Source organism: Mucor mucedo (assembly GCF_025094135.1).
Source record: "Mucor mucedo strain NRRL 3635 chromosome Unknown EV154scaffold_83, whole genome shotgun sequence".
NCBI lineage: Eukaryota > Fungi > Mucoromycota > Mucoromycetes > Mucorales > Mucoraceae > Mucor > Mucor mucedo.
This window is the reverse complement of record NW_026252367.1, coordinates 103,669-131,498: the sequence shown is the minus strand read 5'-3', so window position 1 is coordinate 131,498 and position 27,830 is coordinate 103,669. Positions and strand designations below refer to the sequence as shown.

General features: G+C 38.1%; 8 protein-coding genes across 8 annotated transcripts; 4 read left to right on the top strand and 4 right to left on the bottom strand.

The window, feature by feature from the left end:
* Nucleotides 1-1,051: 1,051 nt before the first annotated feature.
* EV154DRAFT_425433 (uncharacterized protein) lies at nt 1,052-4,266 on the top strand (the record flags this gene model as incomplete). The annotated part of the gene is made up of 7 exons (XM_051596244.1): nt 1,052-1,147; nt 1,322-1,433; nt 1,786-2,348; nt 2,813-2,954; nt 3,114-3,382; nt 3,442-3,835; nt 3,911-4,266. Coding segments are annotated over 7 exons (1,932 nt in total), but the record flags the coding sequence as incomplete, so codon positions are not given.
* Nucleotides 4,267-4,402: 136 nt separating this feature from the next.
* Nucleotides 4,403-16,081, bottom strand: EV154DRAFT_447657 (uncharacterized protein). The gene is made up of 7 exons (XM_051597136.1): nt 15,465-16,081; nt 15,314-15,386; nt 12,451-15,255; nt 10,348-12,392; nt 9,519-10,283; nt 5,048-9,464; nt 4,403-4,989 (listed from the first exon to the last, which is right to left on the bottom strand). Exons 1-7 carry the CDS (start codon nt 15,734-15,736, stop codon nt 4,534-4,536), a joined length of 10,833 nt encoding a protein of 3,610 aa, XP_051455038.1. The 5' UTR covers nt 15,737-16,081; the 3' UTR covers nt 4,403-4,533.
* A 2,073-nt stretch (nt 16,082-18,154) lies between these two features.
* On the top strand, nt 18,155-19,969 carry EV154DRAFT_305975 (uncharacterized protein). The gene is made up of 2 exons (XM_051594884.1): nt 18,155-18,453; nt 18,523-19,969. The coding sequence occupies exons 1-2, from the start codon at nt 18,204-18,206 to the stop codon at nt 19,956-19,958; spliced, it is 1,686 nt and encodes a 561-aa protein (XP_051455037.1). The 5' UTR covers nt 18,155-18,203; the 3' UTR covers nt 19,959-19,969.
* A 546-nt stretch (nt 19,970-20,515) lies between these two features.
* Nucleotides 20,516-20,812, bottom strand: EV154DRAFT_425444 (uncharacterized protein; the record flags this gene model as incomplete). The annotated part of the gene is made up of 1 exon (XM_051596245.1): nt 20,516-20,812. A coding segment is annotated over one exon (297 nt), but the record flags the coding sequence as incomplete, so codon positions are not given.
* A 601-nt stretch (nt 20,813-21,413) lies between these two features.
* Nucleotides 21,414-21,743, top strand: EV154DRAFT_604696 (uncharacterized protein). Its single transcript, XM_051607421.1, has 2 exons — nt 21,414-21,511; nt 21,574-21,743. Exons 1-2 carry the CDS (start codon nt 21,463-21,465, stop codon nt 21,675-21,677), a joined length of 153 nt encoding a protein of 50 aa, XP_051455035.1. The 5' UTR covers nt 21,414-21,462; the 3' UTR covers nt 21,678-21,743.
* On the bottom strand, nt 21,735-22,787 carry EV154DRAFT_604695 (band 7 family-domain-containing protein). The gene is made up of 3 exons (XM_051607420.1): nt 22,689-22,787; nt 22,199-22,620; nt 21,735-22,130 (listed from the first exon to the last, which is right to left on the bottom strand). The coding sequence occupies exons 1-3, from the start codon at nt 22,771-22,773 to the stop codon at nt 21,804-21,806; spliced, it is 834 nt and encodes a 277-aa protein (XP_051455034.1). The 5' UTR covers nt 22,774-22,787; the 3' UTR covers nt 21,735-21,803.
* Nucleotides 22,788-23,888: 1,101 nt separating this feature from the next.
* On the top strand, nt 23,889-25,391 carry EV154DRAFT_566245 (PIG-M-domain-containing protein; the record flags this gene model as incomplete). The annotated part of the gene is made up of 3 exons (XM_051605942.1): nt 23,889-24,670; nt 24,747-25,002; nt 25,077-25,391. The coding sequence occupies 3 exons, from the start codon at nt 23,889-23,891 to the stop codon at nt 25,389-25,391; spliced, it is 1,353 nt and encodes a 450-aa protein (XP_051455033.1).
* Nucleotides 25,392-25,523: 132 nt separating this feature from the next.
* Nucleotides 25,524-27,827, bottom strand: EV154DRAFT_425398 (acyl-CoA dehydrogenase/oxidase C-terminal; the record flags this gene model as incomplete). The annotated part of the gene is made up of 5 exons (XM_051596241.1): nt 25,524-25,835; nt 25,890-27,156; nt 27,222-27,352; nt 27,454-27,567; nt 27,627-27,827. 5 exons carry the CDS (start codon nt 27,825-27,827, stop codon nt 25,524-25,526), a joined length of 2,025 nt encoding a protein of 674 aa, XP_051455032.1.
* Nucleotides 27,828-27,830: the final 3 nt, after the last annotated feature.

The following is a 27,830-nucleotide window of genomic DNA, read 5'->3' as shown; positions in this document are numbered from 1 at the left end:
CTTTAACTTTTACCCCTTAACCTCCCTGAATAACCATAATTTATTATTATCTCCACAACAACCAAAATGACCTTGTTGTCTTTTTATACCCCTAAATACTGTCTTATAATAGGCTAATTTATTTCAGGCACTATAATTGAATGATCGTCAAGAAAAAAACGATCTGATATGATAAATAAAATCGGACCTTGTTTATTACTGTACTAGAACGGGGAAAGAGCATTTCCGCTTATTGTTTTGTTTTACCGCTGTAGGCTCAACCACGCTACAAAGTTCTTCCATTCATAATGATGCATGTAATATATGCTCTTTTATTTTAACTACTACTAAATGGCTGGATTACCACGTGCTTTTTTACGCAATATACATTTCTTTTTGTCTACTACGTGGACCCGAAAGGAAAGCATGTTTCGTACAACCTATTACTCAATCTTGAAATCGTCATAAAAATAGGTGGTACCACATTGGTCGTAGTTTTGCCAAGCGCAAATCACGATTAAAGGACCCGTCTTCCCTTTTTTTTCATTTTTTGTTCATGCATCTCTCCTTATTAGAAATATTATCTATATTCTAACAGCTATGAGAGTTTCAGTGGTCAGTTCTATTGTACAAGAGTAATAATAGAATTGGTTATCAGCCAATATATCAAAAGATATTCGGAAGACCGGTAATGGAAGGCCTCGACTCCGCATTGTTTTCAAGGGCGATAATGTGCTACACAAATACTGAAATAGCAGAATCTATTTTCTCTTTTTTTATTCTTCCTCCTTTTCTTTTTCCTTTTTTTTTTTACTGTTAAAAAAAGACTCTTCTAGTTATTAAATATATGTCTATATAATTTATAAACTATCCTTTCATTCTACATTCCCTCATTTTGACATTCGTTTAATTCACTTGTAACCATGACTAGCAGCGCCGAAACCTTGAACTTGTTAGTCCAAGCCGAGAAAAAGTATCTTGATATTTTAGATATAATAGATTCGGTAAAGTGTTTCTTTTTATTGGAAGAAGTAATCAATGTACTAAGCGTTAAAAATAGAAGTTATCCCCACTCTGGATGAAGCAACTTGATTCTGTTGCACCTGATTTTACTGAACTATTAAAGAGTATTCAAGATATAATCAAATTTAACAAGTCATTTTATGAAGTATGGAAATTATCGACTATTTTATTTTATTTTGTTTCACTAAACTGTTTGATTGTTTGCAGAAATTGATCAATATGAATCCTCAAAATGATCTTGGTGATCTTCTTATGCATTTGGTTAGTTGTATTATCAAGCTAATTTCCAATGATCGTATGTTAACCCCTTTTAATGAAGACTGAAGATATAGAAATACCTTACAATCGCTATTTTGAAAATTTCATTAATAATGTCAACCAACGTCAAGACATTCTCTGTATCCCTTCGATCCAGCAACTATTAGATGTAAGTCTATACATGAGTATACATAACTTTTTTAACAGTACAAAATAACGCTGCATTACTCAGGATATCAATTCTCAAGAGCAAGATACCATCACTTTGGAGACATTACTCTATGCTCCTTTACAACAACTCAATATCTACAAATCCCTGTTTAATGTAAGTTTATAAACACTCCTTTGTCCTTTCTCTCCTTTCTTTTTTTCTTTTTAAAATCTTTTTCTTTTTATATATTTATTCTTTATCCTTTCTTTGTCTTTTCTAACATTTTAAACAGGCAAGCTTAAATATAAATCAACAGTATATAGTTCAAGCAAACCATCTATTCGACACCCTCATGATTAAGAATTCTTTGCCAGCAATAAAGTTGGACTCGTTTCATACTCAAGTGGATTGTTCAAATGTAGTCGATATATTAACTCAAGAGCGTGTAGTAAACTACAAGTTACAGCCATTGGGAAAAATATTACTTTGTGACACATTTAATTGCAATGAATTATCAAAACGTGTGCGCTTGATTTTGACTGTGAACGATCTTTATTTTTGTTCGGTAGAGAATGAAAAGACAGATTCAAAGTATACTCTCTTGTATAAACCCGTCTCGACTAAACATATCTCAATTCGAACTATTCATACCGATCGTGAACTCATAGGAGAATACAATGTCCAGTTCTGGATTCAAAAGCAAAAATTGTTTACAATGAAAGCTAGCACAAAGGAAGATCGTAACATGTGGCTTGGATTGGAAACAAACAGCAGTACCAAAGACCAGGCTTTCTTGGCATGGGAACCATTAAACGATATTGTCGCCAAGTATGATTTGCGCCGACAATCATCTAAAAGTAGCAATTCTCCAAAGTCCATTCGCACTCAGGATATTTTTACTTTTTACACAGATCAAACTGGTGAAATTTCACCTTTGGTGAGCTCCTCGGACGAATCTGAAGAAGACGATAGTAGCTGGGAAGAAGAGGAGAGAAAAGATTCGTTATCTGCATCAGGTTGGTTTTGATTACAAGTTTAATATAGATTAAAAATCGCACCGAATTGACTCTTTTTAAAGTTGACCATACAGATAAATCCAAATCAGTTGATTCGTCTAATTTTGCATCTCAACGACAAAAATCTTTGCCTCCAAAAGGAATTGTTCCTCTGCCTGTTGACTCGCCAATGAAAAATGTGATGTCTGCACCTATTGTTTCGGGTACAAAGTCACTTCCTTCTCGCAATATATCTTTGAAGCAACTCCCTATTCCTTCCAACATGCTTGTACCTGATGTCATTACCCCTAATCGTAATTCAGTATCTTCCCGTCCTCCAAATGTGCGTTCTATGTCAGCCCATCAATCCATGAACGGTAGACCTATTTCATTTCAACAACAACAGCAACAGCCTCCTCTACCTTCCAACAGCCCATATTTGCAGCAACAGCAAAACTTGTCTGTTAGTTCACCAAATCTTGCTACAAAGAAACCTTCTTTTATGCGTTCGGTTATAGCAGCTGTGTCTTCACCACGTTCATCATTTCGTCAAAGTAAGATAAGTACGAAACAAAACATTGAATCAGAAGGGGATCAGCCGTCTTTAAGAAGCCCACGTAGTAAACAATCTCTGCAAAATATGAGTACAGTTTCACTTGATCAACAAACTCCGACCGATTATGGTGCATCATTGCGCCGCTTCTCAGCTGCCAATGGTGCTGAGCCTCCTGTCCAACCTCAGCATTTAGGCATTCCTCCGCCACAAAGCCCTTTTGGTCCAAGGTCGTCATTTATAAATAATCATTCAACCCCGTCATTTATAAGTAGCGCCAACTCCTCAAGTCAATCTAGTTTAGCTCTTACACCTCCACTTAGTCGTTCTTCTAGTCCTGGCTCTATGACCCCAGTAATTGTAAACCGCTATGCCACCCCTTCTTCTTCATCTTCTGAAGATTTGGGCTCACCACCTGATAGTGTGAGTTGTTAAAACATTTTATTATTATTTTTTTAGCATTGTATTAATAATGTTTTTAGCCTGATATACTTACTCAAGCAAATTCGATTAAAAATGTCCTGTACACCAACAACGAGACCAAAGTATTTCATTGGAAAGACGAATCATGGTACGCAGTTGAAGAAGATTGTCTTTTAGAAGTTCGGCAAACATTTTCCAACCGATCCTGTATTGCAATCCATTTGAAGAATAGTGGGCAATTCTATCTCAACGCATGGATTTTACCCGACACTTTTATTATTCGAACCAGTGATACGGACTTGAGTTTATCTCTCCATATCACTAATGATCAGTCCGAGTTAGAAAATTATCTTTTCCATTGTCAATCGAAATCCGAAGCGGATGAGCTTAGTAGCCTACTAGAGCAGATGCATCAAGAATCGATCCAAATGAACTTAGTCATCTCTGCCAATAGTACTTTACGTGGTGTACCTCCTGTGTTAATGCGTACTTCATCTTTAGTTGCCGACAATACATTATCCCAAGAAGAATTAGCAAAGACGTTTAAATTGGCTATGCAATGTAAATGCAAACTTTACGTTCAAAGTGCAAGTTCTAAATGGAATAGCTTTGGCAGTGTTTATATGAAGGTTTCACAACAGTATGCAACCAAAAAGATGCATATCGCCATGGAATCTCATAAGGGTGGTAAAACAACGCAGCTGGTCAGTGCTATGGTTCAGAGTAGAAACGTCGAAAGACTTGGCCCAAAAAGGATTACGTTTTTGATGGTTGATGAATTAGAGAAAAATAGTGTCGTTTATATGATTCAAGTCCGTGAAGAATTAACAGGTGATAAAATTTTTGAATACGTTAAAACAAAAAACAGCGAAAACGGTTGGTAGACTCGTCGCAAGAAAAAAATTATTATAAACATACTACTGCAGGCAAACAATACATTATATACACAAACAAAGCATATCCCTTTACACACACTTCTCATTTCTTCATAATATAAATCATTTTAAAAATACACGAATCGTTTTTATTTATTATTTTCATTTTAATTGGCTTTGTGGTTTTAAACAGAAGTTTATTGTGATTCTTTTAAAGACTCGGGGCTGGCTGATTTCTCGATTTTATTTTTGTTTATTCAACACATGGAATGACTATTAATAGTAGTGGACACGTTTCCAAATATAATAGGATAAATTGGTCGCTAATTGACTGATATAGTTCTTTTCATCATCACGCAAAACATGACCTTGTCTTCCACCTTCTTTGGTATTGATAGTCACCTTACACTTTTCACCAGGTGAGCAAATAAAGTGGAAAAATGTAGGCGAGGCAGCATTTGGAATGAACAGCAAAACGTGCCTTGTATCCTTAATATATATATCTCCTGAAGTCATCTTATAAAACGTTTTTAAATTATCCAGAGCATCGTTCCAGTTGAGACCCTTCAGTTGTAAGAACTTATCAAAGGAGTTATCTGCTACTCCAAGATCAACTGGATTGAATCGGCTGGTCAATTGTACAAGATCTTCTGGTAACTCCTTTGTTAAATTAGGTCGAACTATTTCGTACAGTTTATTCCAATCCGCTTCACGATGAAATAATTGAATGGCCTATAAATAACACATATTAGATCACTCCGTGTGATGTTATTTATAAAATCACGTTTACCTTATCTATGATTTGATCTATTTTGAACTTGGCAGACTCAAATACGTCATTCATTGTAAATTGTTCGGGGGCCAAAACTTCATCCAAGAAATTTGCATACCTTTGAGGTTTTTCCTTTAATACTTCAGACCATGCTTTTTGACAGTGTTCTGACGAAGTACAACGATCCATTCCGCGGTAAGTAACCAATACAAAGTATTGAAGAGATATTTTCCTTGTATATTCTTCTCCTACAACAATCCGACTAACCAATTTTTGAGTAGGGTTTGACCCCATCATATCGAAACTCCCCTGTCTATGCACGCTGATACTATCTCTCCATCTACCACTAGAAGTTTTTTCTGCTGGACAAATGACAAGCGTATATCTAAACGGTGTGCTTTCCATGCAGTGTCTATTTTCAAAAGTAGGATTATCCGATGAAACAAAGCATGCCACAGGCGCCTTATCCATTTTTAGAGTCTTGAGTTCCAATTTTAATCCGGATCCCAGTATCCACGATGACAGGTTGCTAAGAGAGTCTTCCACGGGGAATTCGTAAATGCCATTGATAATTCGATTTCTTGAGTAAATTGCAGGTCGGTCATAAACAGAGACAGTATTTCTAATGATACTTAATAAATTGAGGTTGCTTGGCAACGCTTCGACGTCATCTAAACTTCGCTGGATATATCGCAAATGAAAATCAAATACAAAAGAATTGACGTGAATTCTTTGCTTAAATTTGTCACATTCACCCATAAAGCTTTGGAAATTCTCTCTACCTACTTCTTTTCTTCTTTGTGTATAGGGAGAAGATTGAAGTCGACCATACCTGCGATGTAAAGTGTATAATGTAACAGATACAAAAGCTCCTGTCAATCTTACTTCACACATGATAGATCCACCTTCAAATACTTGCAGTAAATAAACAACGGGAGACTCAACCGAATAGTTTTCAGTGATTGTGAAATGAGATAAGTATGCTTCGACTTCATCCGGTTGATCATTAGAAGGCCCATAAACAATCAAATGCATACCAATACTTTCCAAGTAACTTGCGTACTCTCTCATAAATCCACGGGATAACTGTTCATACCATCCTGTCATTTCCTCAGATTTTTGAACAGTCAGTTTGTTGAATAATTTCTCAAAAATTCCGCTTTCTGCAATCGATGTCATGTCCGAGACTGAAGAGTTTGATTCCGAGAAAATCAATGGTGTTCGACAAAAATGAAGTAGCCGAGAAGCCTTGAGAATTTGTTTTAATTCTTCCACAGTCATCATCTCATCCGTAGTTTCTGTATTTCCTGGGCCATAATAATGATCCGCCCATTTTGTATACACTTTGAACGCCTTTTCATGAGCTGCCAGCGGCTTTGATCTTGCCAAATACATATCAAGGTAGGGTTCACCGTGTCGTAATAGATAATCGTTGTCAAACTGATTTTTGTTGTCTGCCGTTGAATGCGCATAAACATCGCGAAGCACAGTGTTAGCATCGGCTCCTCGAACGGCAGTATAAACAGTGTCTGCATTGGATTTTAATACTCTGCATAGCTTTGCGTTATCTACTGTATCAAATACATTGGGCTGCTGCTGAAAGCTACTGCTAGTATCTGTGCTCATGAATCGCTGCAAATTTAACGTACTCGATTTCAATCGGTTATTATATTCAAATGTGTTTGTTACAAGACTTCGAAGAATTTCTAAGTCGACAGTAATTTTGCCGTTGTTAGTTGCTTTTCTGCGATCGCTCGTAAAACTATCAATCGATGGTATGGAGGATGAAGAATCTATCTGCACAAGACGCCCAATTGTATTAACCACACTAGGCGATACTCTTGCATTGCTTGTATTTTGGACTTGAGTTAATGCACTATGCTGTAAAGGCGTCATGGGAATAGGAGCAACGTTTGAGGAGACACTGGCATAAGAAATATTATTGTTGTGCGACAAGATTTTAGACATGCTTTCAGTGTGATGAAACAATCCAATCTTTTGGTGGAGAATATTGTTCAGACCTAGATGTCTTGTCTCTTGTTGAACAACGTTTTTAAACGTGGTATTGAAAACATGTTCGGTAAAGTTGTCAGAACAATTGTAAGCATATATAGATAGACGGGAAGAATCTAACGTAAATATAATAAAACTATGCTGATGCGATACCTCTTTGTAGTCAATCCCTTTTGCTTTAGACAAGTAACTTGGAAATATCTTGGATATGCTGGAAGCCAAAGACTCTTGACGACTGTGAAGACTTCCTGTATCTTCTCGCTTCAATCCATCAGCTTTGAGATACATCATGGGATCTTCTTCGATAATCGAGTTCACACCGTTAAAAACAGTACGGTTGTTTAATCTAGAACCGTTGTCTGTTGTTTCAGTGCTGCCTTTTCGTGGGTTGGATAAAACATATTTGTTATAAAGCTCGGGTAATCCACTAATAATCATGTATCTATAATTTTCATGATTGAATATAGGGACTTCATCAACTTTCTTTCTGATTTTTCCTTGCTTCAAAGTAGGCTCGATTTTGGTGAAGGAGAATTTTCTGTTTGAAGTTGAGAAGGATGGGCTGCTTGATTTAGTGTTCTGGTTTGATTCTACATTAAAACTTTCATTCCCAGGATAATATAACTTGTAATCATTAGGTAAGGTTGAATTATCGCTTGACATAAAATCATTTAAAGAAGACGATAGTTTTGCCCTTGCTATTGTCGGTTCCAGTGATGAATGTATATCAATGAGGTCACATTTTAACTGCTGCACAATACCATCAAAGTACCAAGGCGTCAAAGTAATAGATCGAGATATTTGCTTTACGGTTGAGCTTTCCCATTCAGAAGCCTTTTGAAGTGCAAACATGAGTAGAGAAGCCACCGATTTGAAATCCTCCTGATAGCTGTTCCCACTATCGTGTACCACTTGTCTAGGTATGAACGAAACAGCATTTTCGACAATGTAGTCACAGATGCTTTGTCTAAATGATTTGTAGATATATTGGTATATATGTTCTACTTCAAGCTTGCAGTGGGACCAAATATCAATACATATTCTTAACTTCTCATCATTGTCCGTTTGTTCAAAATCCGAATTCAAGCAGGAAGTAAGGTCATTTAAATTGAACTCACTATTCTCGTTGAAAGGAATTCCAGATGGGCAGTTTGAAGTGATTCGGCTATAAGCAAGATCATTATCATTAATTATAGACAGACATATACCCGCTACACCTTCACCTATTTTTTGTTCAAACGGCAAATACATGCCTGGAGCCCGATTCAAGTAATTATAATAAAAGCATAAATCCAAACACGACCATTCCTCAGATAAAAGCTTATTGACATTTTCGCCCATCAAACGACCATTAAAATCGCTGTTGCCATAACTACTGTAACGCATATCATGTTGCTTTTTCAGTACAGACGGCAAATAATTTGAGTGAATGGCATGGAGAGAAGACCCTGATATAATGTTTTTGCGGAATATCTTCAAAAATTGGACCGTGTTTTCAACTAAAGATGGGATACATAACTGTTTTTGCAATAACGGTTCTTTTTCTACAGGCAAAATAAATTCAATATCGGCACGAGATAACTTGGAGCTCGGGTTACGAATAAGAAATTGCTGAACTTCTTTCAGAGTGATTTCAGAAGTAATTCGTGAATCAATCATCTCAACCAGGCCATCTACAATGTAACTATTTGACTCGACACCATAGACTTCCAAAACAAGCTCTCGACCTTCATATTGCCGGCCACCATGTCTCTTACCCGTAGCGGGTGATGATGTAGATACACCTGCTTCTGTAAAACTAGGGCTATTTTTAGGACTGAATTGCTGGCGTTCACTCGTAATACTTCCTTGGGGCGAATGTTTGTTGTATATATGAGATGCATGACGAATACGCGAATGAGAGGTGCCAAGGACTTCGTTATTTTCAGTGACAAGGGAAGAAGCACCATACGGCGATTCTGGATGAGACGTATAATATGCATCTTCGGTATCGTTGTTGTTGATTGTTGTACCGAGGAAAGACTGGTTCATAATATCGGATAATGTTGAACTGTGAACTATTGTACTCACTTCGCTCAAAAAGCAATAAACCACTGAATCTTCGTGGGAGATAACAAACATACCAGGTTTGTTTTTAACCAAAAATGGGGGTAATGTATCTGTCATTAGTTTGCTAAAGGCAGAGTTGGGAGATAGTCTCCAGTGGAGAGGGAAACGCTTGGTGAACACAATTTCGCAACTGAATTGACCAGGTAAGAATTTCTTGGGAGGTGAAAATGTTGCTTCTTCACCTGATGTAGAGAGAATCTCTACCAAATTGTTACCGGATCCAGCAGCTACAAATGTATCATCATCTTCGCTTGATTCATCGCCAGATGACGAAGCAGGCTTCTCGTCTTCTGTGGGAGCCAACAGATATTTACTAAAATAAATTATCAGCACTCAGTCTCGCTACAAAACATGAACATAAGTTTACCTGCATCTTCTTGTATCATGTAAAGATTGGAGAAGTGACATTTTATTTGTACGCTCCATTACTTCATTTACCATAGATTTGGTAACACGAATAATTTCAGATCTGTTTACAGACTGTTGCATTTTTGAATAAAAATAAATTTGTACGTTTTGTGCCTGGGGTATCAGTAGTAACCAGTATAATTGGGGGTGAGTTGGCTCAGTGGTGATTTCATCTTCATTTTCGGGTGTTTCAGGCTCCAAAATACTGATACCAAGCCCATGACAAAATTCATCGCTACCTTGCTCACCATCCACTACAGGCTTTTTTCGATTATTATCAGTCGTGATATTGAGACCTTCTCCATCAAATAAGGATTCATCATCATCTTCTTCTAACAAATCATGTTGCAGCACTAAATTGGAATTTGTTCCATTATCGCTTGCGTAAAAACAATCGCCGACACGCACTAAACGGTAAGGGCTATTATTATGCTTTTCAAGCTCCTCAAAGAACATTCGTCGGCTCTCCTTTTGGCTCTTGACAAAAGCCAGCGGGATGAACATAGTCGTAGGGAAATCAACAAAAGGGTTTTTCTTTTTCAATTGCGCTTCGATATATCGAATTACATTTTGTGTAATGGGTCCAGATCGAAGGAGACCGTGCATGATTTCTTCGGTAAACAACCACGTCAATCGAGCTTCTGTTTCAACAAGCGCATCCTGTTTGTCTTGACTTAAAGAAGGTAGTCTGGCTCGATGCGTTTTGTCTGCATCTAAAAATGAGCTATATAGGAATAACTACGTTTAGTTTTTTATGATAAAAATCGATGTATTATTAAAAGTCTTACGCTTGGTGAGGGACAGCATTTTCAGCAGGACATGAAGACTTGTGCGAAAATAAGGCATTTGGCAAATCATATTCAGACTGAGGAAGTGTCATACATACCAGATGAAGTGTAGCGGTAGTACCATCTGCCGAATCTACAGGTGAAAATTTGGTACCGATAGATTCTGGTTCAAAATTATAAGTCTTGCCATCTTCTGTTTCGCCTTCATAAAGTACCGGTAAGCTTTTTAAAGGAAACGTTGTCTCGATAAATCCCGTGCCATCTTCTTTTGGTTTACGTAAAGTACAATCGAGACGCACAAACAATGGATTCTGCGCACATACCACCACATCTGCCAAATTACTTGGTTTTTCACCCGAAGAAAGAGATAGACCTAATTTTTGTCCTACTTTTGCAAAGGGTGGGCGATAGCAATACATGTTTGTCCACTTTGTGTTTGATATAATGACCGGCTCAAAATAATGTCCAAGAACAGAAATAAACCGTTGATTTGCAGACGCAAGTTCTTCGTCGCTTGTTCTTGATCTTCGTTTTAACAATGTTTGTACGTTTAGATAACCCGTCAGGTCAATATCCAAGTTCGATTCATCACAGATTTCTAGCACCTTTTCAAAATCTTCTGAATCAATGGCGCGTCCGTGGAGCAGACACGTAAAAATAGATTTTACAAAACTTCGAGAATACACATGGGATACATCCTGCATCAGCCGGAGCGTTCTATCCGACAGTGGTTCATTCATACGTGTGTTTGAAAAATATCCTCTTGATAAGTCAGGCCTTAAAGTGGATCGCAAGCTTTCTAACCACTCTTTGGATGACAGCGGGTCAATCGGACGTACCTCTATTTGATCAAAATTCAGCACTGCATTGTGATTGTTGACCGAATCTTGTCGATGACATTCAAACATCATTAGTCCCATGCGGTCAAAGAAGTCATTAGGGGTCAAATGAGCACTATCCATTGTGTAAAGACCTTTTACAATGGCATCCAACCGTGGGATCAGAAGCACTACAAATACCGATGGATCAAAAATCTTGATAAAGCAGCGCAAGTCTCTAAAATTCTGAGCTACGTGAAGTGTACTACGGGATGCACCTACTTCTTTTCTATGAAGGAGCTCTTTTACAACAGACGACCAAAATTCATCAACAGGAGTTTTGTCTAAAGACATGTTACGATCTGTGACAGAAGACAAGGATATTTCAACATAATAATGTAGAAGTGCAATGTCGCGAAGTACAGGACGTAATTTGGATATCGAATCTTTTTCTGCACAGATGAGTTCGTCTGGTCTAGGACAAGTACATGCATTACTGCTTTTATCATTATTCCATATTAAAGGTGTTCTTGCCACTTGAGGAGAGGCGGAAGGACTGAATTTGGGAACGACTCTTACACGCGATGTAGCACTGCTGTTAACAGCACCACTCAAATGATTTGTAGAGGCACCGCCATTTCTTCGACGTACGTAGCCACCTGAATCATGACTTTCGGGTACAAGCGTTGAAGACATGGAATTCGTTGCAGCAGCCGCAGCAGTAGCAGCAGCCGCAGCTTTTTGTTGCTGATCAATCACCACAGAATCATTTCCTTCAGGGTGAAAGTGACGATTGTAGTTGGGACAGGGATACAATGCAAACAGAAACGAACCCAGTCTGAGCACTGATGACAAGTTAAAGAGAGAAGCTCTTTGCATCAACTTGATAGTACCTCTAGATTCATCTTCGATCTCCATCGGGGTCGACAAGGCATCTTTAATAAACCTAGAATGGTTTTGCCCAAATCCGTGCATAATATCAAAAGTGATTAACTGTGACACAATTTGTTTGTCCTTTCCAAATACATCTCCTTTAGCACTCTCATAAAATCTGGAAGCTGATTCATCTGCAAGAAGTGGCTCTAACCAAAGCTCTGTTGTTACTCTTTTTGAGGGGAGGTCTTTCCAGATAAAATACTGGACAGAGAGTACGGAATTGCTTTCTGTGCAAAAAAATTCCTTGTAAAAATGAGCGAAAGATTTGCTAAAGGAGATCAGACTCCATTTCTACAATGTACGGATTTTAGAACAAAGAATAGAGAAACAATTCGTAATGGAAACAAACCTGTTCTAAACGAGCAACTGCAAACTGTTCAAACGCTAAATTTAAAATAGGCATTAAGTATCGATTGTTGTGCGCATGATGTTCCTCCTTAGTGATATCCCGCACATCCCAATGCCAGGTGTATTGTAAAAGATAATTTCGAACAATAAATTCGCCCGTCAATATGAGTGCAGGATTGATATACCATAACGATTTAATATTATCGTTGTTCCCTTGCAAAATACCCAGTGATTTCCCGTTCTCTAAATCAGTTGCGTTCGGTAAGAAATGTACACCATCTCTCATCAGTAAACTTGACAATGGGCGCTTTGCCAGAGTCATGAACGATGAACATGAAGCTTGTTCTTCCTCGTCAAAAATATTATTTCCAGCCGGGTGCTTCACTTGTAAAGATGCCAGAGTTTGTTGCTGAGATCTTATACTAAGCAAGGTCTGAAGCTCTTCTGTCAGATGATATCGATGTCGAAGATCGATATTAAAGAACATGAGTTTAATACAGAGTAACTTTTCGGTTTCACGTACTATTCTCAGCTCACAAAATTGTGGTACCACTTGCTTTCTACCGGTGGTGGAAGGTTTTTTGCTATCCATCGGGTTCAATTTGGAAGAACTCACAGTTTCTCCAATATTGATAATTTTGATATAGACTTGCTGATCGTCACTCATGAAGGTGGACCATTGTTCTAATTTGGCATAGAGATGGTTCATAGCAATCTGAACTTCATCTATTTCTGTCCCTATTGTATGATCACCGTCCAGTCGATAGTTTTTTATAATGCATGGTGTCATACAAGATCCAATAATCAAATTAAACGATTGTTCATCATACCAACACATGTTGAAAACACGAAGTTCTGATTTTTCCAATCTTTCCCAGTAAGTGCTAAATTTCTGAATGTAATTGGATTGTGTCGGAAAGTCACCCGTATCTGTGAATTTATGTGTTTTGGATTCGGCCGAGGTGTTCATTTTATCAGAAAAGTTGAATTGGATTAATCCTTTCAACATGCTATCTGTTTCAAATAGCCGTTCTAGAAGTTTCTTCATTTTACCAACCTTTATAAAGCCAGGCGAGCCTGTCAGATCCACAGTTGATTTTGCACCTTGCAAGGCCATCATCTGATTTCTTCTTTGAAACTGATCCCAATTGCTCAACAAATGGGTGAAAGAAGCGGTTGATTTAATGATAATTTGCGCTCGCGAGGCCCTCATGCAGCTAAAAATGTTGTCATCATCCAATACATGAGGCTCTTCTGGTATTTTGATCAAGCGCTCCTGATTTAAAGAGAGTGTTTTGAGGTAATTTCGCAATGAGGAAGTCCATAAAGATTTGATACGGTACTCTACCGTGATGCTAGGTTTCCAATGCAAGACAAAGACAATGACTACACTTTCTTTTTTATGAAAACTATTGGCCGTAGAATCTTCATCGAGAGTTTGTCCCGCAAATTTTCCATTTGAACTTGTTTTCATACCACCCACTTTTGTTTCATCAATCAGTGCAACCGAATGCAGCAAAAACCCTTGACGTAGTCTTGCTCGCATAAAATGCCAGCACTCGGTAGGTAAAAAGTATTCCTTGTATTTACAGATACCAATATCTTCCACGATGGGCTGAGCGATGGGATCCCAAGGAAATCTACGATGCTCATGGTGTGGCCTTGCATTAACGTTTGCAATATCGACGATGACGGTGGCTGGAGCATTCTCTGTTTCGTTAGCCTGACCTCCGTTGGTAGGGCTACTTTCCTTGTTCATCTTTTTTTTCATGTTGACTTTATCCAGATTGATCTCCTTTAAGAGTAGTCGATGATGGTATATATTGGGTGCGTCCGAAAAGAGATTATCATCTGAGTTTGGCAAGATGGGAGGACAGTTTTCTGCAAACATGAATTCACCGTTTGTGGCTGTCGTCAGAAATTCCAGAATTTCGTTGTCAGGCACAAACCCAAAATTAAGGCCAGGGGAAAACCCTTTTTCTTGTCCAATCTGAACAACACTACATGAAACGTGCTCAGCCGTTAATTGACGGATGACTGATTCGTCTTGAATTGTTGATTTAACAACACCATCCGTAATCAAGATAAGTGAGGGTTGCCCCTCTTTTGAGCTCAAGTTTAAGGCAAACAATCCAGCACGTAATATATATGAAAGTGTACTACCGGTTTTTCCCACACCCCATACATCCTTTTTATCTTTTGCGGGTGAACGTTTCATTGGTGTCAGAGTCCCCATTGTTGTAGTGGAAGAGGAAGAATGTCTGTGGTGGCCGTAATGATGATGTGCTTTTTTAGTTGTAGTAGAAGCATCCATTTTTTTAGTTTGTTGATGCTTGGAAGTAATCGATTTATTTCTCGAGTGACGACGATCCTGTGGGACTGTCGAACTAGTAGCGGTATTAGTAGCAGTAATTGTTGTAGATTTTGAGTTACTACTACTTCCTTTTAAAGATACAATGGAATTATTCCGCGTATTTGTTTTTGTCGGCGAATCCAACGAAGAAGAAAAATTAGATTCGGCGCTCTCCTCTACGGTCTGAGCATGATCGTCTCGTACATCCAATTCGTAACCCATCTTTAATCTTTTGATGGTGAGTCTTTTTCTGAATTTTCCAAGGTCTTTTTTGAAGGTATTGATTTGATCGTTGAGGGTTCGTAATATAGTGGATACGTTATTAATAGAAACGTGTATATTTTGCATCAATACACGCATGGTGGGGTATTCGGCTAAGATGGGTATCACATTCATGTTGGATCCAAACTGAGAACACTCTGCAATCACAGTAATTCGAATTTCATGCTCTATCTATACTTGATTTTAGTTTAATTTCTTTGAATAGTGATAAAAATAGAATTCAACCTACAATAATCGGCGGTGAAGATTCTGATACATTAAATGAAAACGGACGCACCAATCCATGAATGATATTTTCGAGTCTACTCAGAAACTAATTTAATCAATAAATAAAAAATGGTGTTTTCCCCGAACTTTGAAAACATAGAGAGATAACTTACACGTCATACGCACCACCGATCATAACTTTTCCGGTTCCTGTTTCAATTGTGGCCAAACTTGAGCTTAAATCAATCATGAACACCATAGCGTGTTCTTTGGTTACGGTAAGTATTCTAGTACGAGGTGTTATGATATACATCTTGTCAGTGCTAGGATTTTGTACATGAGGTATATATTGACTTGCACTGACAGGAGGTGTAGGTGTTTCGGGAATTGTGTTTGGTGATTTCACAGGTTGAGAAAAATAGCCTTCCCCTTGAGTTCGGAGCATTACATCTTTTCTTTTTCGCTCCCAGGGAGGTTTGATTCCACCCGATAAATATAATAATTGATATTCCTATCACAGCAAAAGCATTTAGTTCTCTGCTTGTCAAGTCTAAAGAAAAAGCATTTACTTCGTAATCTCGAATGGTTAAAGGTCGAAACATATTTTCGAGAATCCACATCATGGGCTCATTTTGAGTAGCGTAAGCATGGGCGTTTCGAAGTAATATTGCTGTGCGTGCTTCAATAAGCTAGTTAAAGAATGAGACAAGTAATTTATCAGTAAAAATGAAAAGGTCCCCCTCTTTACTCGGTTCAGAAGTCAATACCTTAATGTCAGTAGGAGTTTCTTCGGAAAGAAGCTCATCACTGTCGGTTCTTTCTAATGTAGGCTCGGACGCTGCGTCTGGCGTGTTATTCTGTCCACTATTGAAAGATCTACTTAGTGACAAATGAGCGCATAACGTGAACTTTTTTTTTTACTCGTACCTTTCCATAATGATGAACTTCCCAGTAAACCAGCTCTTATTATTACCGGACACAACTCAGGGCTGCATTTTCTTTTTGGGCACTCTTCTCATGGCTGGTGTATTTTTACCCAACCAGATTTCAGTAAATCCTATAAAATTCAATCTCAAGCCAATCAACTCTCCGGTTTCAGACGGGACTTTGCCCTGATTTTGAGGTCGTACAGTTGATCCAATAAATTATGTCGTCCGAATCAGTCAACTCGTTTCTGTGGGGTTTCTTGTAATGGGTAAGGAGAAAATAAAGTGGTAGTTAAAAATCAGTTAGTTGCCCGGCAAAGATACCTTGAAAATGGTCAGCCATAACGTCAGCAGGGGTACGGGTAATACTTGGATCTGGTGAAAACGATATTTATTCAATGAAAGGCTTAGAATGGAGTTTGTTTATAGCAATTTATAATTTAACATTTGGAATGAAGACAAAAGCCATAGACATCACTAAAACGAACGTCATTACATGCGTCGTCAGTTATAGAAGATAATGTCTCTTCTTTCATCAAGCGATGGTGCTTCATTTTTCCTTTCACTAAGGCCCAGAACTGTTCAATAGGATTTAGTTCAGGCGAGTAAGGGGAGGGGGGAGATACATTACTCTATAACCTCTAGCTTAGATTTTTCGAATCATCGGTTTCGACTTATAGATACTAGCACTATCTGTCACGAAATAACTGCCCTTTAAAGATTCATCCTCATCCATATTAGTAAGGAGCTCATTGACAAACTTAATAAAATGAGCATTTGTTGTACCTTTGGGGTGATTGTCAACTTTATTTGGACAGTGCTTATGGTGTAAGCATTGTAATTATGTTATAAACACTTGTTTCTTATTATCTTTATTTTACATATGTACTTGAATTCTTTACATGCAACGAAATAAAGTAATATCCATATAATAATTCTTTTTTTAAAAGATGCTTTTTTTTTAAAAAAAAAAAAATATTGGCTTGTTTAAGTGAAAAGCGGTAACGTGAAATGAAGATAAAGAGTAAGATAAAAGTTCTTAAAAAGTGAGCACCAGACTATAAGTTGTCAACTAAGATAAAATAAAATATAAAGATATAAAAGAGAAATGCTACGACGAATCAGTTATCTGTGTCTTAAAAGGAGTATAGTAAAATACAACTGGTAAGACTATTCAGTGCTGATCTATAAGAAGGCACCGCAAAATTACGGTGAAGGCTAACAACGATTTTGGCCGTATCCGTGACGGATCTGGTCAATTTTTGGCTATTCTGTATCCTGGACGGGAATTTTTGAAAAATGACCGTATCCGTGACGGATCTGGTCAATTTTCGCTCATTCTGTATCCTGGACGGAGCAAGTTTATAAATTGACCGTATCCGTGACGGATCTGGTCAATTTTTGATGATTCCGTCTCCGTCACGGCCACGGCCAATTTTTGACCATACCGTCACCGTCACGGATACGGTCAATCTTTTGACCATTCTGTGTGTTTGACGTTACATAAGTTTCCCACTCTTATTTAAAAGATTTTTTTTAGAAACTACTCAAAAACAACATAAATTTTGCTAGCTTGAGTGCCCTCTAAGATAACTTTTTTTTTTCGTTAAGGCGGAAAGAGTCCAAGAGTCCAAGAGTCCAAGAGTCCAAGAGTCCAAGAGTCCAAGAATTGGGCTTTCTGATTGGCTCATTTTTTTTTGTGGACTCTTGGACTCTTTTTTTTCGTTAAGGCGGAAAGAGTCCAAGAGTCCAAGAGTCCAAGAATTGGGCTTTCTGATTGGCTCATTTTTTTTTGTGGACTCTTGGACTCTTTTTTTTCGTTAAGGCGGAAAGAGTCCAAGAGTCCAAGAGTCCAAGAGTCCAAGAATTGGGCTTTCTGATTGGCTATAGACTCTCTCATTTTTTTTTTGTGGACTCTTGGACTTTTTTTTTTCATTCATGCGAAGTCCAAAAGTCCTATTTAATTTTTTATTGTTTTAGTTCGCCATGGCTGTTTCTAATTGTCCCCAATGCAGTAAAACGTTCACCAGTGAACATAAACTGGATGCTCACAGAAAAGAAAAACATGTCGATCGTGCGTTTGCAACTTGTTATGACAACACCGAGCTTTGCCTCATCCGTTACAATGGCCACTTCCGATGCCTTTGTGACCACAGTCGCTCATTTGAGACTTTAAGCGGGTTGTCTAAACACGTACGAAACAAAAATTGCAAAGTTATAAAGGCCATTTCGTTTAGTAAGCTCACTTACGTGTCCCGATAGCAACAACAGCCCAATGATCACTTACAGCCTTTATTTTTAATAGGTCATTTACTATTGCACGACACTGACAGTAACGAAGAGGGAATATTCAGTGAAGAAGAGTTCGAAGCAAATCACAACGTCATCATACCAAAATTACATATTCCTGTGCCGGACTTTTCTGCTGAGGATTTGACTATGATGAATAAACGTGACTACAACAACGCGTTCCTGAATGCTTGTCAAGCAGCAGATTGGGACAATCGCGAAAAGAAACGTCTGCTAACCATCATGGACACGTATGATTTACAGCCTATTGCATTGATCAACGATGGTGATGTCGAATACAATGCACTTACACACGAGAAAAATCTACATGCTTTCAAAAATGACAGAATGAAAGTGTACCCCTTAGTTCCGAAACAAAGCGCATTTGAAGGGGCAAAAACGATCCAGACAGCACCTATATCCCTTCACAGTGCCATCAGTACTGGACCACTTTATTTGCGACAACACATCATGAATTGCACCTATATTGAACTTACAAATGATATGGCTATGTTTTTAAACCAAGATTGGTCAATCCACAAAAGTATGAGGTATGCTTGTAGCCGAGCTTTGGCAGGATCGATCTTATTAAATGAATCTACTGGGAAAGCGCTGCTTGTGAATTGTGTCGAGGTGTTTGGTCGAAGAAGAACTTTGGATGCTCATCGAGAATCATTTCGAACAAAAAATGGGGGATCAATGTGTACCTCAATTCCTCCCGAAGGCGCAAAATACAAAAACGTATACCCCACAACAATAATGGATGCGGGTGGCACGAAACTTGTAATTGGAACAAAAACGTTTAATGCATTAATCACTTCAAGTCTGCGTTTAGATGGCCCTTTCGACCCAGAAGTCGGACCAAGCGTCATGTCCTTTGACCTGAAAGACAGTTCCAAAGCAAAAACTACCACCATCTTCGTCAAGGAATCGGCTTGGAAAGAAGCAGCTGAAATTGCTCAAGACAACAACGCAGCATCCATTGCTTCCTATGATTTAATCTACCAATTACGCCAACTGCGAACTCGCTTTCACCAGCAATCAACCTACTTTCTTTGTCGAGCAAGCAACGAGACAGTAGATAATTTGGTGACTAGACCATATACTATCTATACTCTCGCAGAATGGGATAATGGCAATGACAATGCGGATTACCGTACTGCATCCAAGCTCTTCCAAACAGTCGCAATCAATGTAATAGGTGGAAACCCTCGTTTAGAAAAATGCACTATATCCTCGTTATGCAGCGAATTGAAGGCAGAGGGAACTGCTGTACACCATATTTTTCAATCGATTTCTACTCAATTCTCCGATGATACTACCTTCATTACCATCATCGGCAACAATTCTTTAAACCACGAACTCCAAAAGCTGGCCAATCTTTTAGCACCTGCGATTACTAAGGCAAATCAATCAGTCAAGCAAGCCGTCCTTCAGGCTTACGCTCGTTAAAACTGCCATCAGATCGCATACTTATATGAACCTCATCACTAATGACACCAAGGTGACTATTGACAGTTTCAGGCACAAAAAAAAGTATACCATTCCTTGTCTCTTCGATTCCCTTAGCTTGATCATTGAAATAACAGAATAAAAAAAACCGTGAGCTTTGTTAAAACTCCAAATTAGAACATTGTTCCAAGAGTATACTGCCTTCGTCAACAATGTCATACATGGTTTTCGGCCTGCCATACTCATCGACAACACTGCCATTTCCATCTTTATATATAAACTAAATACTGATGAAATTGTATTTTTTTTTCCTTGCATAGTTGCAATAAAGAAGAAAAACTAGCACCAGGAAACACTATATTCGCTGTGGTATCCACGTTACTCTGTGATCGGTGTGTACCAAACGTTTTTACATGGAAGACATTTATAAAAGGATATACGACAATGTCACAGGATTCTCGTCTCCCTGGTGTTGGAACGACTGTAAATTTATTAAGTGACCAACTGAGGCTAAAAACGGTGACCAACTGAAGTTCTGAAAAGTGATCAAATGATCTTCAAAAAAGTGGCCAATTGAAATTTAAAAATGTTTCCAAAAAGTGACCAATTGATGGCACTGTATAGTCTGCATTTGTCCTCTTTGGGGCAACTTTCACTGGCTTTGAAGTAGTTGACTTTTTGTTTTCAGTTGGTTGTTTTTCCAATGGCTTATTCTTCATATAAGAAGAATGATTAACCAAAGTTTCAAGAACAATATTGGGATCGTCGATAGTTGACATGACATCTTCCATAGGATCATACGTTAATTGACCGTGCTCATTATAAATACTGTTTTGTTCATCTTCATAAAAAAAAAGAGGTCTTCATCTCGTAAGGCTACAATAGACATTATAAGAAAAAGATAAATCAAAAGCTTCCTTAGAAAAACCCAAGAGGCGACATTTTATTCCTACAGCAGCGAAAACTATTTCTGATTGGATGACATTTTGTTCCTGTGAGGGCGGAATTTAATTCTGATTGGGGGACATTTTGTTCAGACAGGACGACATAATTTATTTAATCAACTGTACAACACACATCAACCTGTTTGGACAGGCACACACAGATGTGCCAAAGAAAAAAACTCTATGAGCAAGTTGTTAAAGCTCTGTTTTTATAATTCACTTGTTTCTCTTTCTGGTACGCAGGTTAACACTTGACATGAATTATGCTTGTTATTTACGGTCCAGCCATGGGAAAACAAACTTTTTTTTCATCATTCACATTGCATATAGGACTGATATTCCATAATACAAGTAAAGCTGTGGCCTATACTGTTATTTGCCCTTGCATGGAAGTACAATTAAAAAAAGTGTGTGTGCTCAAGGTTGCACCAATGAAAAGAGAGAAGACGCGTATATTTTCGTCATTTTTGAAGTCCGTCGATCAATTTATAATGAGTGCTGTTTATGGAACAATTTTTTTTTTCTTCATATAATTCAAATATTTCATAAAATTCAATCAAATGTGTGAACGTACTACCTGTGATACCTGTAAGAAGCCTACTTGGGCTGGTAAGTTATTCGATAATGATGAACGGGACACTGTAAAAAAATACTAATACAAAGACAAACAGGCTGTGGTCAACATATCGAACAAGCATTAGAAGATGTCCCTAAAGAAGAAAGATGCGTTTGTCCTGGTATTTTTGCCCGTTTGAAGAGTTGGATTGGACTCTAAACTACTACCAAACATACCTTCGCTTAATAATCACAATAATAAAGACATCTAATTTATATAATATGTATAACTTTTTCCATTTTTTTTATTACTACAATGTGTTTGTTGATATGTGTGAGTGTCTTTTTAAGCAGAACCAATGTTGAGGAGCATGTTGGATCCGGAACCGTTCTTGTTACTGGGCAAGTAGGTGACGTTCTTGGTTTGAGATAATGTTGTTGCGATTTGCTTAGAGGCTTCAATCTTTCTGAATGCGATGAAACCATCACCGGCCTTGGCAAGAGCTGTGGAGATCATTTCAGCAGCTTGAGAGTCACCCTCAGCACGAATGATGTTGGCCAACTTTTCTTGTTCTGCACGTTCGACGACGAATTTAGCAGTTTCAGCTTCTTGTTGAGCAATTTGCTTTTGTTCGACAGCGTTGGTGAATTCTCTACCAAAAGTCATGTGGGTCTATAAAGAGAAGGTTTTTTTAAAATTTCCGTTATTTGTTAATAGTAAAAAAAAAAAAAAAAACTTACAATAGAAACATCCTCCAAGGCAATGTTGAACTCTCTGGCACGCTTATATAATTCCTCACGGACCTTTGCAGATACAACTTCACGTTGAGTAATTAACTCAGAAGCATCAAATTGAGCAACGATGGACTTGAGGACTTCGTTACCAATAGAAGGCAAGACTCTTTCATCATAATCTTCACCCAAGTTTTGATAGATGACGGACAAGTTCTTGAGTTCGGGACGATGCAAGACACGCAAGGTCAAGGAAACCATTTGCATATCTTTGGAACCAGTGGTGGTGGAAATGTTACGAGGCTTGGTACGCACGTCAAAAATGACGGCACGTTGAAGCCAGGGGACTAAGAAATGGGTACCTTCACCCATGGAAGAGGCTTTCACACCCTGAATACGATCGAAAATAACTGCACGATGACCACCCTGGACTATATGAAAAAACCCCCCGATAAAAACGTCAAAACTTGATTTCAACTCAATTCATCTCTTCACTTACCATCATACATGGCTGTTTGAATACCACCGATAGCAAGACCGGCAGGAATAGCAAGTTTAGCAATCTTCTCAAGAATAGCAGCCATTATGAACAAAAAATAAAATATAAAGCAAAAAACAAAAAAAAACAATAGTGTGTGGGGGGTGTAATCTTTTTTTTTTTCAGCGGGTCCGGTTCATAATAAACACTCCGGCACTAGCCATTTTTTTCAAGGTGCACTACATTTTTGCTTGTTTTTCCAACAGTCCATTCATGAACTGGTCAACCTTGACATGGAACACAATTATAAAATTAAAGAGCTTTGTATCAGTCTCTACAAAAAGTAACTTCTTCAACCACTGTTACTGAAAGTGGCATGACTTCAGACGTTGGCAAACTGGACGATCTGGATTTTGAACAGGGCGAATACTAAGGATAAGGATGCGTTTTTGAAGGGCTATAACTGGATTCAGAGGTACAAAGACGAGAAAACATGAGCTAATTTTCGCAATCTCTGCTGTAAAACAATCATGTGGATCAAATGTTATTATAGCTTATTTCAGTCATAATTATTGAAAAAGGTATGGAGAAGATCCTGATAGAGGCACCCTCCCCCACGCACACGCACACATATATAAAAGTATATCTATATTTCGAGCAAAATGTGCAAAAAAAAAAAAAAAAAAAAAAAAAAAAAAATGGATTTGATGTGATTACCGAACACAGGGATTTATAAATGCTGGTTATGCAGAATGGCCATGGGCTTTGGGAACAGACTGAGGATTGGATTCAACATAATCATTAGTTAAAAGAAGTTTGTGAGCTTCATAGGTAGCAAGCTATGCTTTTATGAAAGTAAGAAAGCTCTTTATCCTTTATGATCAAATCCAATCACACGGGGTTTAGAAAGATTACAGACGGCCATCATTATGAAGTGTCAAAACCGTGAATACGCTCACCTTTTTGATAAGATAAACTGAGTTGATATAATGGTCTTCAATTCATCGAGAAAGCAGTAACTTGTGCTTTTTTTTTTAAAAATCAGCATTAAAAGGCGTGCCTTTAAGAAAACTTTAAAGTAGCGATACCCTTATCTCTCTCTCTCTCTCTGTTTTATTTTCTGTTGATTCCACAAAAAAAAAGGTATTTAAAACATTAGTCAATGTTGAAAGACATGGAAGGGGTAGAGGCTAAATTAAAAAGACCATTTGTAGAGATGCAATGAACAAACTCTCATCCTTGTTCACTTTTAAGAAACTCTTGATTGCAGCTTTTTTACTTCGATTGATCTTGTTAATTTATGGCGAATTTCAAGACGCTTATTTCACAGTGAAATACACGGATATTGATTATGTTGTATTTACAGACGCCGCACGCTACATCACACAAGGAAAATCACCTTATTTGCGCGAGACATACAGATACACACCGATTTTAGCCATGATCTTGACTCCCAACGTGTATCTATTCAAATCCTTTGGTAAATGTCTATTTGCCGCTGCCGACTTACTGGTGGGGTATTTGATCCATCGTATCTTAGTACTAAGAGGCATGCCTTCCAAAAGTGCCCTGAAATATGACGCCCTCTACTTACTGAACCCCATGGTGGCGAATATCTCGACTCGTGGAAATGCTGAATCTCTATTAGGTGTCATGGTCTTAGGCACATTGTACCTTATACTCACTCGACGTCACTTTCTTTGGGGATGTGCCTTGTTTGGATTATCTGTGCATTTCAAAATCTATCCAGTCATCTATGCCGTTCCTTTATTGGTTTTGTTGGACGAGAATTACGGCGATCCTTTCGAATCATATCCGCTTATTTTACGTAAATATCAATATGTGAGATTCAGATTACTGCACTTGTTGGATAGCCGGGAAGATGAAGACAGCTTCAAGAAGACTGTGCGAGCAATCATCCAATTTTTCTCCCCATTACGTATTGTATTTGGTGTAGCGAGTGCAACTGTTTTCTTCGTTCTCACAGGCCTCATGTATCAACAGTAAGTCCAGCCCAAACAAAAAGAGAGCAAGCATATACATATGTAACACCATTTTGCTTTTTATTTTCTTGTATAGATACGGAAACGAATTCATGCATAATACCTACCTGTATCATGTCACTAGAGAGGATCATCGCCACAATTTTTCGATTTGGTTTTATCAAATGTACTTGGGTATGGAGAATACCAGCCCATGGATGGGTTTGTTAGCATTTGTACCTCAACTAGCACTGGTGGTGTTGATTGGTGTTGCATTTGGAAAAGACATCTTTTTTGCGTGTTTTGTGCAAACATTTCTATTTGTTACATTTAACAAGGTCATCACATCCCAAGTAAGCGATTCATTATTATATATATATATCATTTCTGCATGTCTCTCTTGACTTATTAACTTATTCCTATGTAGTACTTTATGTGGTATATTTGTTTATTCCCATTAGTTTTGCCTTCGTCGAAAATCAACTTTCAGTGGAAGGGACTTGTGCTATTGATCGCGTGGGCTGCTGGACAAGGGCTATGGTTGAATTTTGCCTATCAATTAGAATTCCTGGGACAAAATACATTTTTACAGCTTTGGATGGCCGGCGTGATATTTTTTGTGATTAATTGCTGGATCGTAGTGGAATTCATATTGAATCATCAATACGAGCACATGTATGGACAAAGTGCAAGGATTCGATGGGTTTGGGGTACTGGTGATCCAGGCTCAAAAAGACGTTAAGTTTTTTTTTTTTTTTTTTATATCATTATTATTTTTATTTTATTTTTTACAATTTAGCTGCTTTGATATATTCTAAATTGTTTCCTCGATGAAGGATTTCCATTACCAATTTCTATATAATATTAAAATTTTTTAGTGACATATCCTTTTACACATAAATAGATATCTTACATTGAGTTTAGCGTTTTCGGGATCAGCATTAACAGGATTCTTTTGAACAGCATCCCATAAATGCTCATAGGCACGACCGTCTTTTTTACCCAGGGCAGTGTTCAATTCATGATCTGAAAAGCCAAAACTATCGGTCAAAGGAATCGCATCATTGGAAACACGAGTAATCAATTGACGGTATTGCTCATTCAACTTGCCAAGATCAGAAGGATGGATAGTGCTCGTAGACAAAAACGTAGCCAATGATGAGTAACCCAAAGTTGAAAGACAAAACTTTTAAAAAAAAAAGTTAATCACTGCTCATGCTATTATTCTATATCAGCTTACCAAATCAGTCAATAATTTCATGGTATCTGCTAAACCAGCATGTTCAGGTACAGCTGCCATCGCATCGACTTTGGTAATCATTTGCTTCAAAATTAAATATTCTGCATGTGCAAAATTTAAAGTCCAGCACTCCATGTTCAAATCAGACCATTCTCTACCGGCCTGCAATTGCTGACCCAAATCCGCCACTAAACGCGCTGCACGCATCCCAAAAATCTCCAACTGTACTTGAGGGTTCAAAATTTGCTCATTATGATTTTCAAAGGCAAAAGGTTCGGTGATACCTTGACCCAAGGTTTTTAAATAGTCTGCCGTGGAAGATGTGATTTCCTTGCCTTTGACCACATTATTCAATTGTTTTAAGAGAAATCGTGCTACTTGTTGTGCAAGAACAAAATTATCTCCTTCATACGTGTTGGCAGGTACGATATTAGCAAAAAGCTCAGATACACCACTAAAGATAGAGAAACCATGTCCACCCATGGATTTACGGCATTCTTCAATGCCTTCGGAAGATCGACGTGTGCTCCAGATTTTGAGAGAGCAAGAAGTAGCATGCACCTCAGGTAATAAGGTAGCATTATTCAATTCCAATTGATCCATTAATTGGCCAAACTGTTGATGCATGCTTTCGCCTGATACAGCTAATGCATAAGCTGTAGCTAAAAGAGGCATCAAACGATGCTGTACCGAGGAATATGAAATGACTTGTGACTCTGGACGGTTATCGTTTAATTTAAAACTAGGTGGGTTATGAAATTGACGACGCACTGTACAATACCGGATAGCAATGGTAGAGGCCTTGGCCAATTTCCAAGCAGCATCGGTAACAATATCCACACGAAGTTTAACCATACTTCCATAAGACAACTTCATATGTACAGGTGGGGTATAGCTTCCATCTCGTGCTACTTGTGCAAATTTCATCAACATATTGTCGCGTGGAATACGTACATGATCAAAAAGAGCAAATCCATTATCGGTAGTAGAGAAACCACCATAGGCCTTGGGTCCAATATCACCTACCGTAATACCCTTACAAGGTTTCAGGTCAAAGGGAGAACGTACTGGCACAATAAAGAGATGAGGTCCGAGAGATTTACCGGCAATGATCAATTGGGCTTGTACCACCGCATGGGTACAAGCTACACCTAAACCACCAATCCACCATTTGGCTGCTGTAATATCGGGTGAGTGAATAACAAATTCATCTGTGGCTTGATCAAACACTGCTACTGTATTTAATCCCATGACGTTGGATCCATGGCTAAAAAAAAAGGACCAATGTAGGTTAGCATGTGTCGTTTAGATGCAACAACTCCTTCTTTTTACCTTAATTCGGTTTGGGCATAGCAACCAATGATGGCATGTCTTTTGGCAGCTGTGTGCCATTTATCAGCCTGTTCGGTTGTTCCTTGTGCCTTGATGACAGGCATAAAAGCTAATACGTAGTAAGTATTCGTCTAACATTTATCATTGTGCCTATAAATTTACCAGTGTAATGAAGAGCAAGCTAAAATATAAAGTAAATAAAAGAGGACAGGAAAATGTGATTTCGACTTACGGGTGTCAATAATTCAATATGTCTAAACAAGGCAATAAATTGCTCATCGTCCATATCATTTTCTTCGACCATTTCAATCAAGCGTTTAGAGATCAAAAGCGAGGTACATAATTGCTATATAAACATTTTTTTTTTTAGAGATAACTAAAGAGGAGGATATATTGCAATATTACTTCTTGTCTGCTTTGGAAAGACAGCCTGGATTTATCAAACAATGGTTCACGTTCAGCCAGCTCTCGGATTTTGTTTGATTTTTCGTAGGCTTCTTTGCCGCCACGAAGTAAGTAGACCATAGATTGCACAGGGAAGCTGGCTTTAGCACGAGCCTCTTCCATGTCAGTGCTCATCTGAGCCAAGTAAACATTGTCACTCATTAG

Excerpts from the sequence above, each read along its gene's own strand:
- EV154DRAFT_447657 (XM_051597136.1), bottom strand. The coding sequence starts at position 15,736 with ATGCTCCGAACTCAAGGGGAAGGCTATTTTTCTCAACCTGTGAAATCA. Across the intron at positions 12,393-12,450 it reads CAGTTGCTCGTTTAGAACAG|AAATGGAGTCTGATCTCCTT; the intron begins GTTTGTTTCCAT and ends CGTACATTGTAG. Across the intron at positions 10,284-10,347 it reads AATGCTGTCCCTCACCAAGC|CTCATTTTTAGATGCAGACA; the intron begins GTAAGACTTTTA and ends ATTCCTATATAG.
- EV154DRAFT_305975 (XM_051594884.1), top strand. The coding sequence starts at position 18,204 with ATGGCTGTTTCTAATTGTCCCCAATGCAGTAAAACGTTCACCAGTGAA. Across the intron at positions 18,454-18,522 it reads TATAAAGGCCATTTCGTTTA|GTCATTTACTATTGCACGAC; the intron begins GTAAGCTCACTT and ends TATTTTTAATAG.
- EV154DRAFT_604696 (XM_051607421.1), top strand. The coding sequence starts at position 21,463 with ATGTGTGAACGTACTACCTGTGATACCTGTAAGAAGCCTACTTGGGCT. Across the intron at positions 21,512-21,573 it reads TAAGAAGCCTACTTGGGCTG|GCTGTGGTCAACATATCGAA; the intron begins GTAAGTTATTCG and ends AAAGACAAACAG.
- EV154DRAFT_604695 (XM_051607420.1), bottom strand. The coding sequence starts at position 22,773 with ATGGCTGCTATTCTTGAGAAGATTGCTAAACTTGCTATTCCTGCCGGT. Across the intron at positions 22,621-22,688 it reads TCAAACAGCCATGTATGATG|TCCAGGGTGGTCATCGTGCA; the intron begins GTAAGTGAAGAG and ends TTTTTCATATAG. Across the intron at positions 22,131-22,198 it reads CCTTGGAGGATGTTTCTATT|ACCCACATGACTTTTGGTAG; the intron begins GTAAGTTTTTTT and ends TTCTCTTTATAG.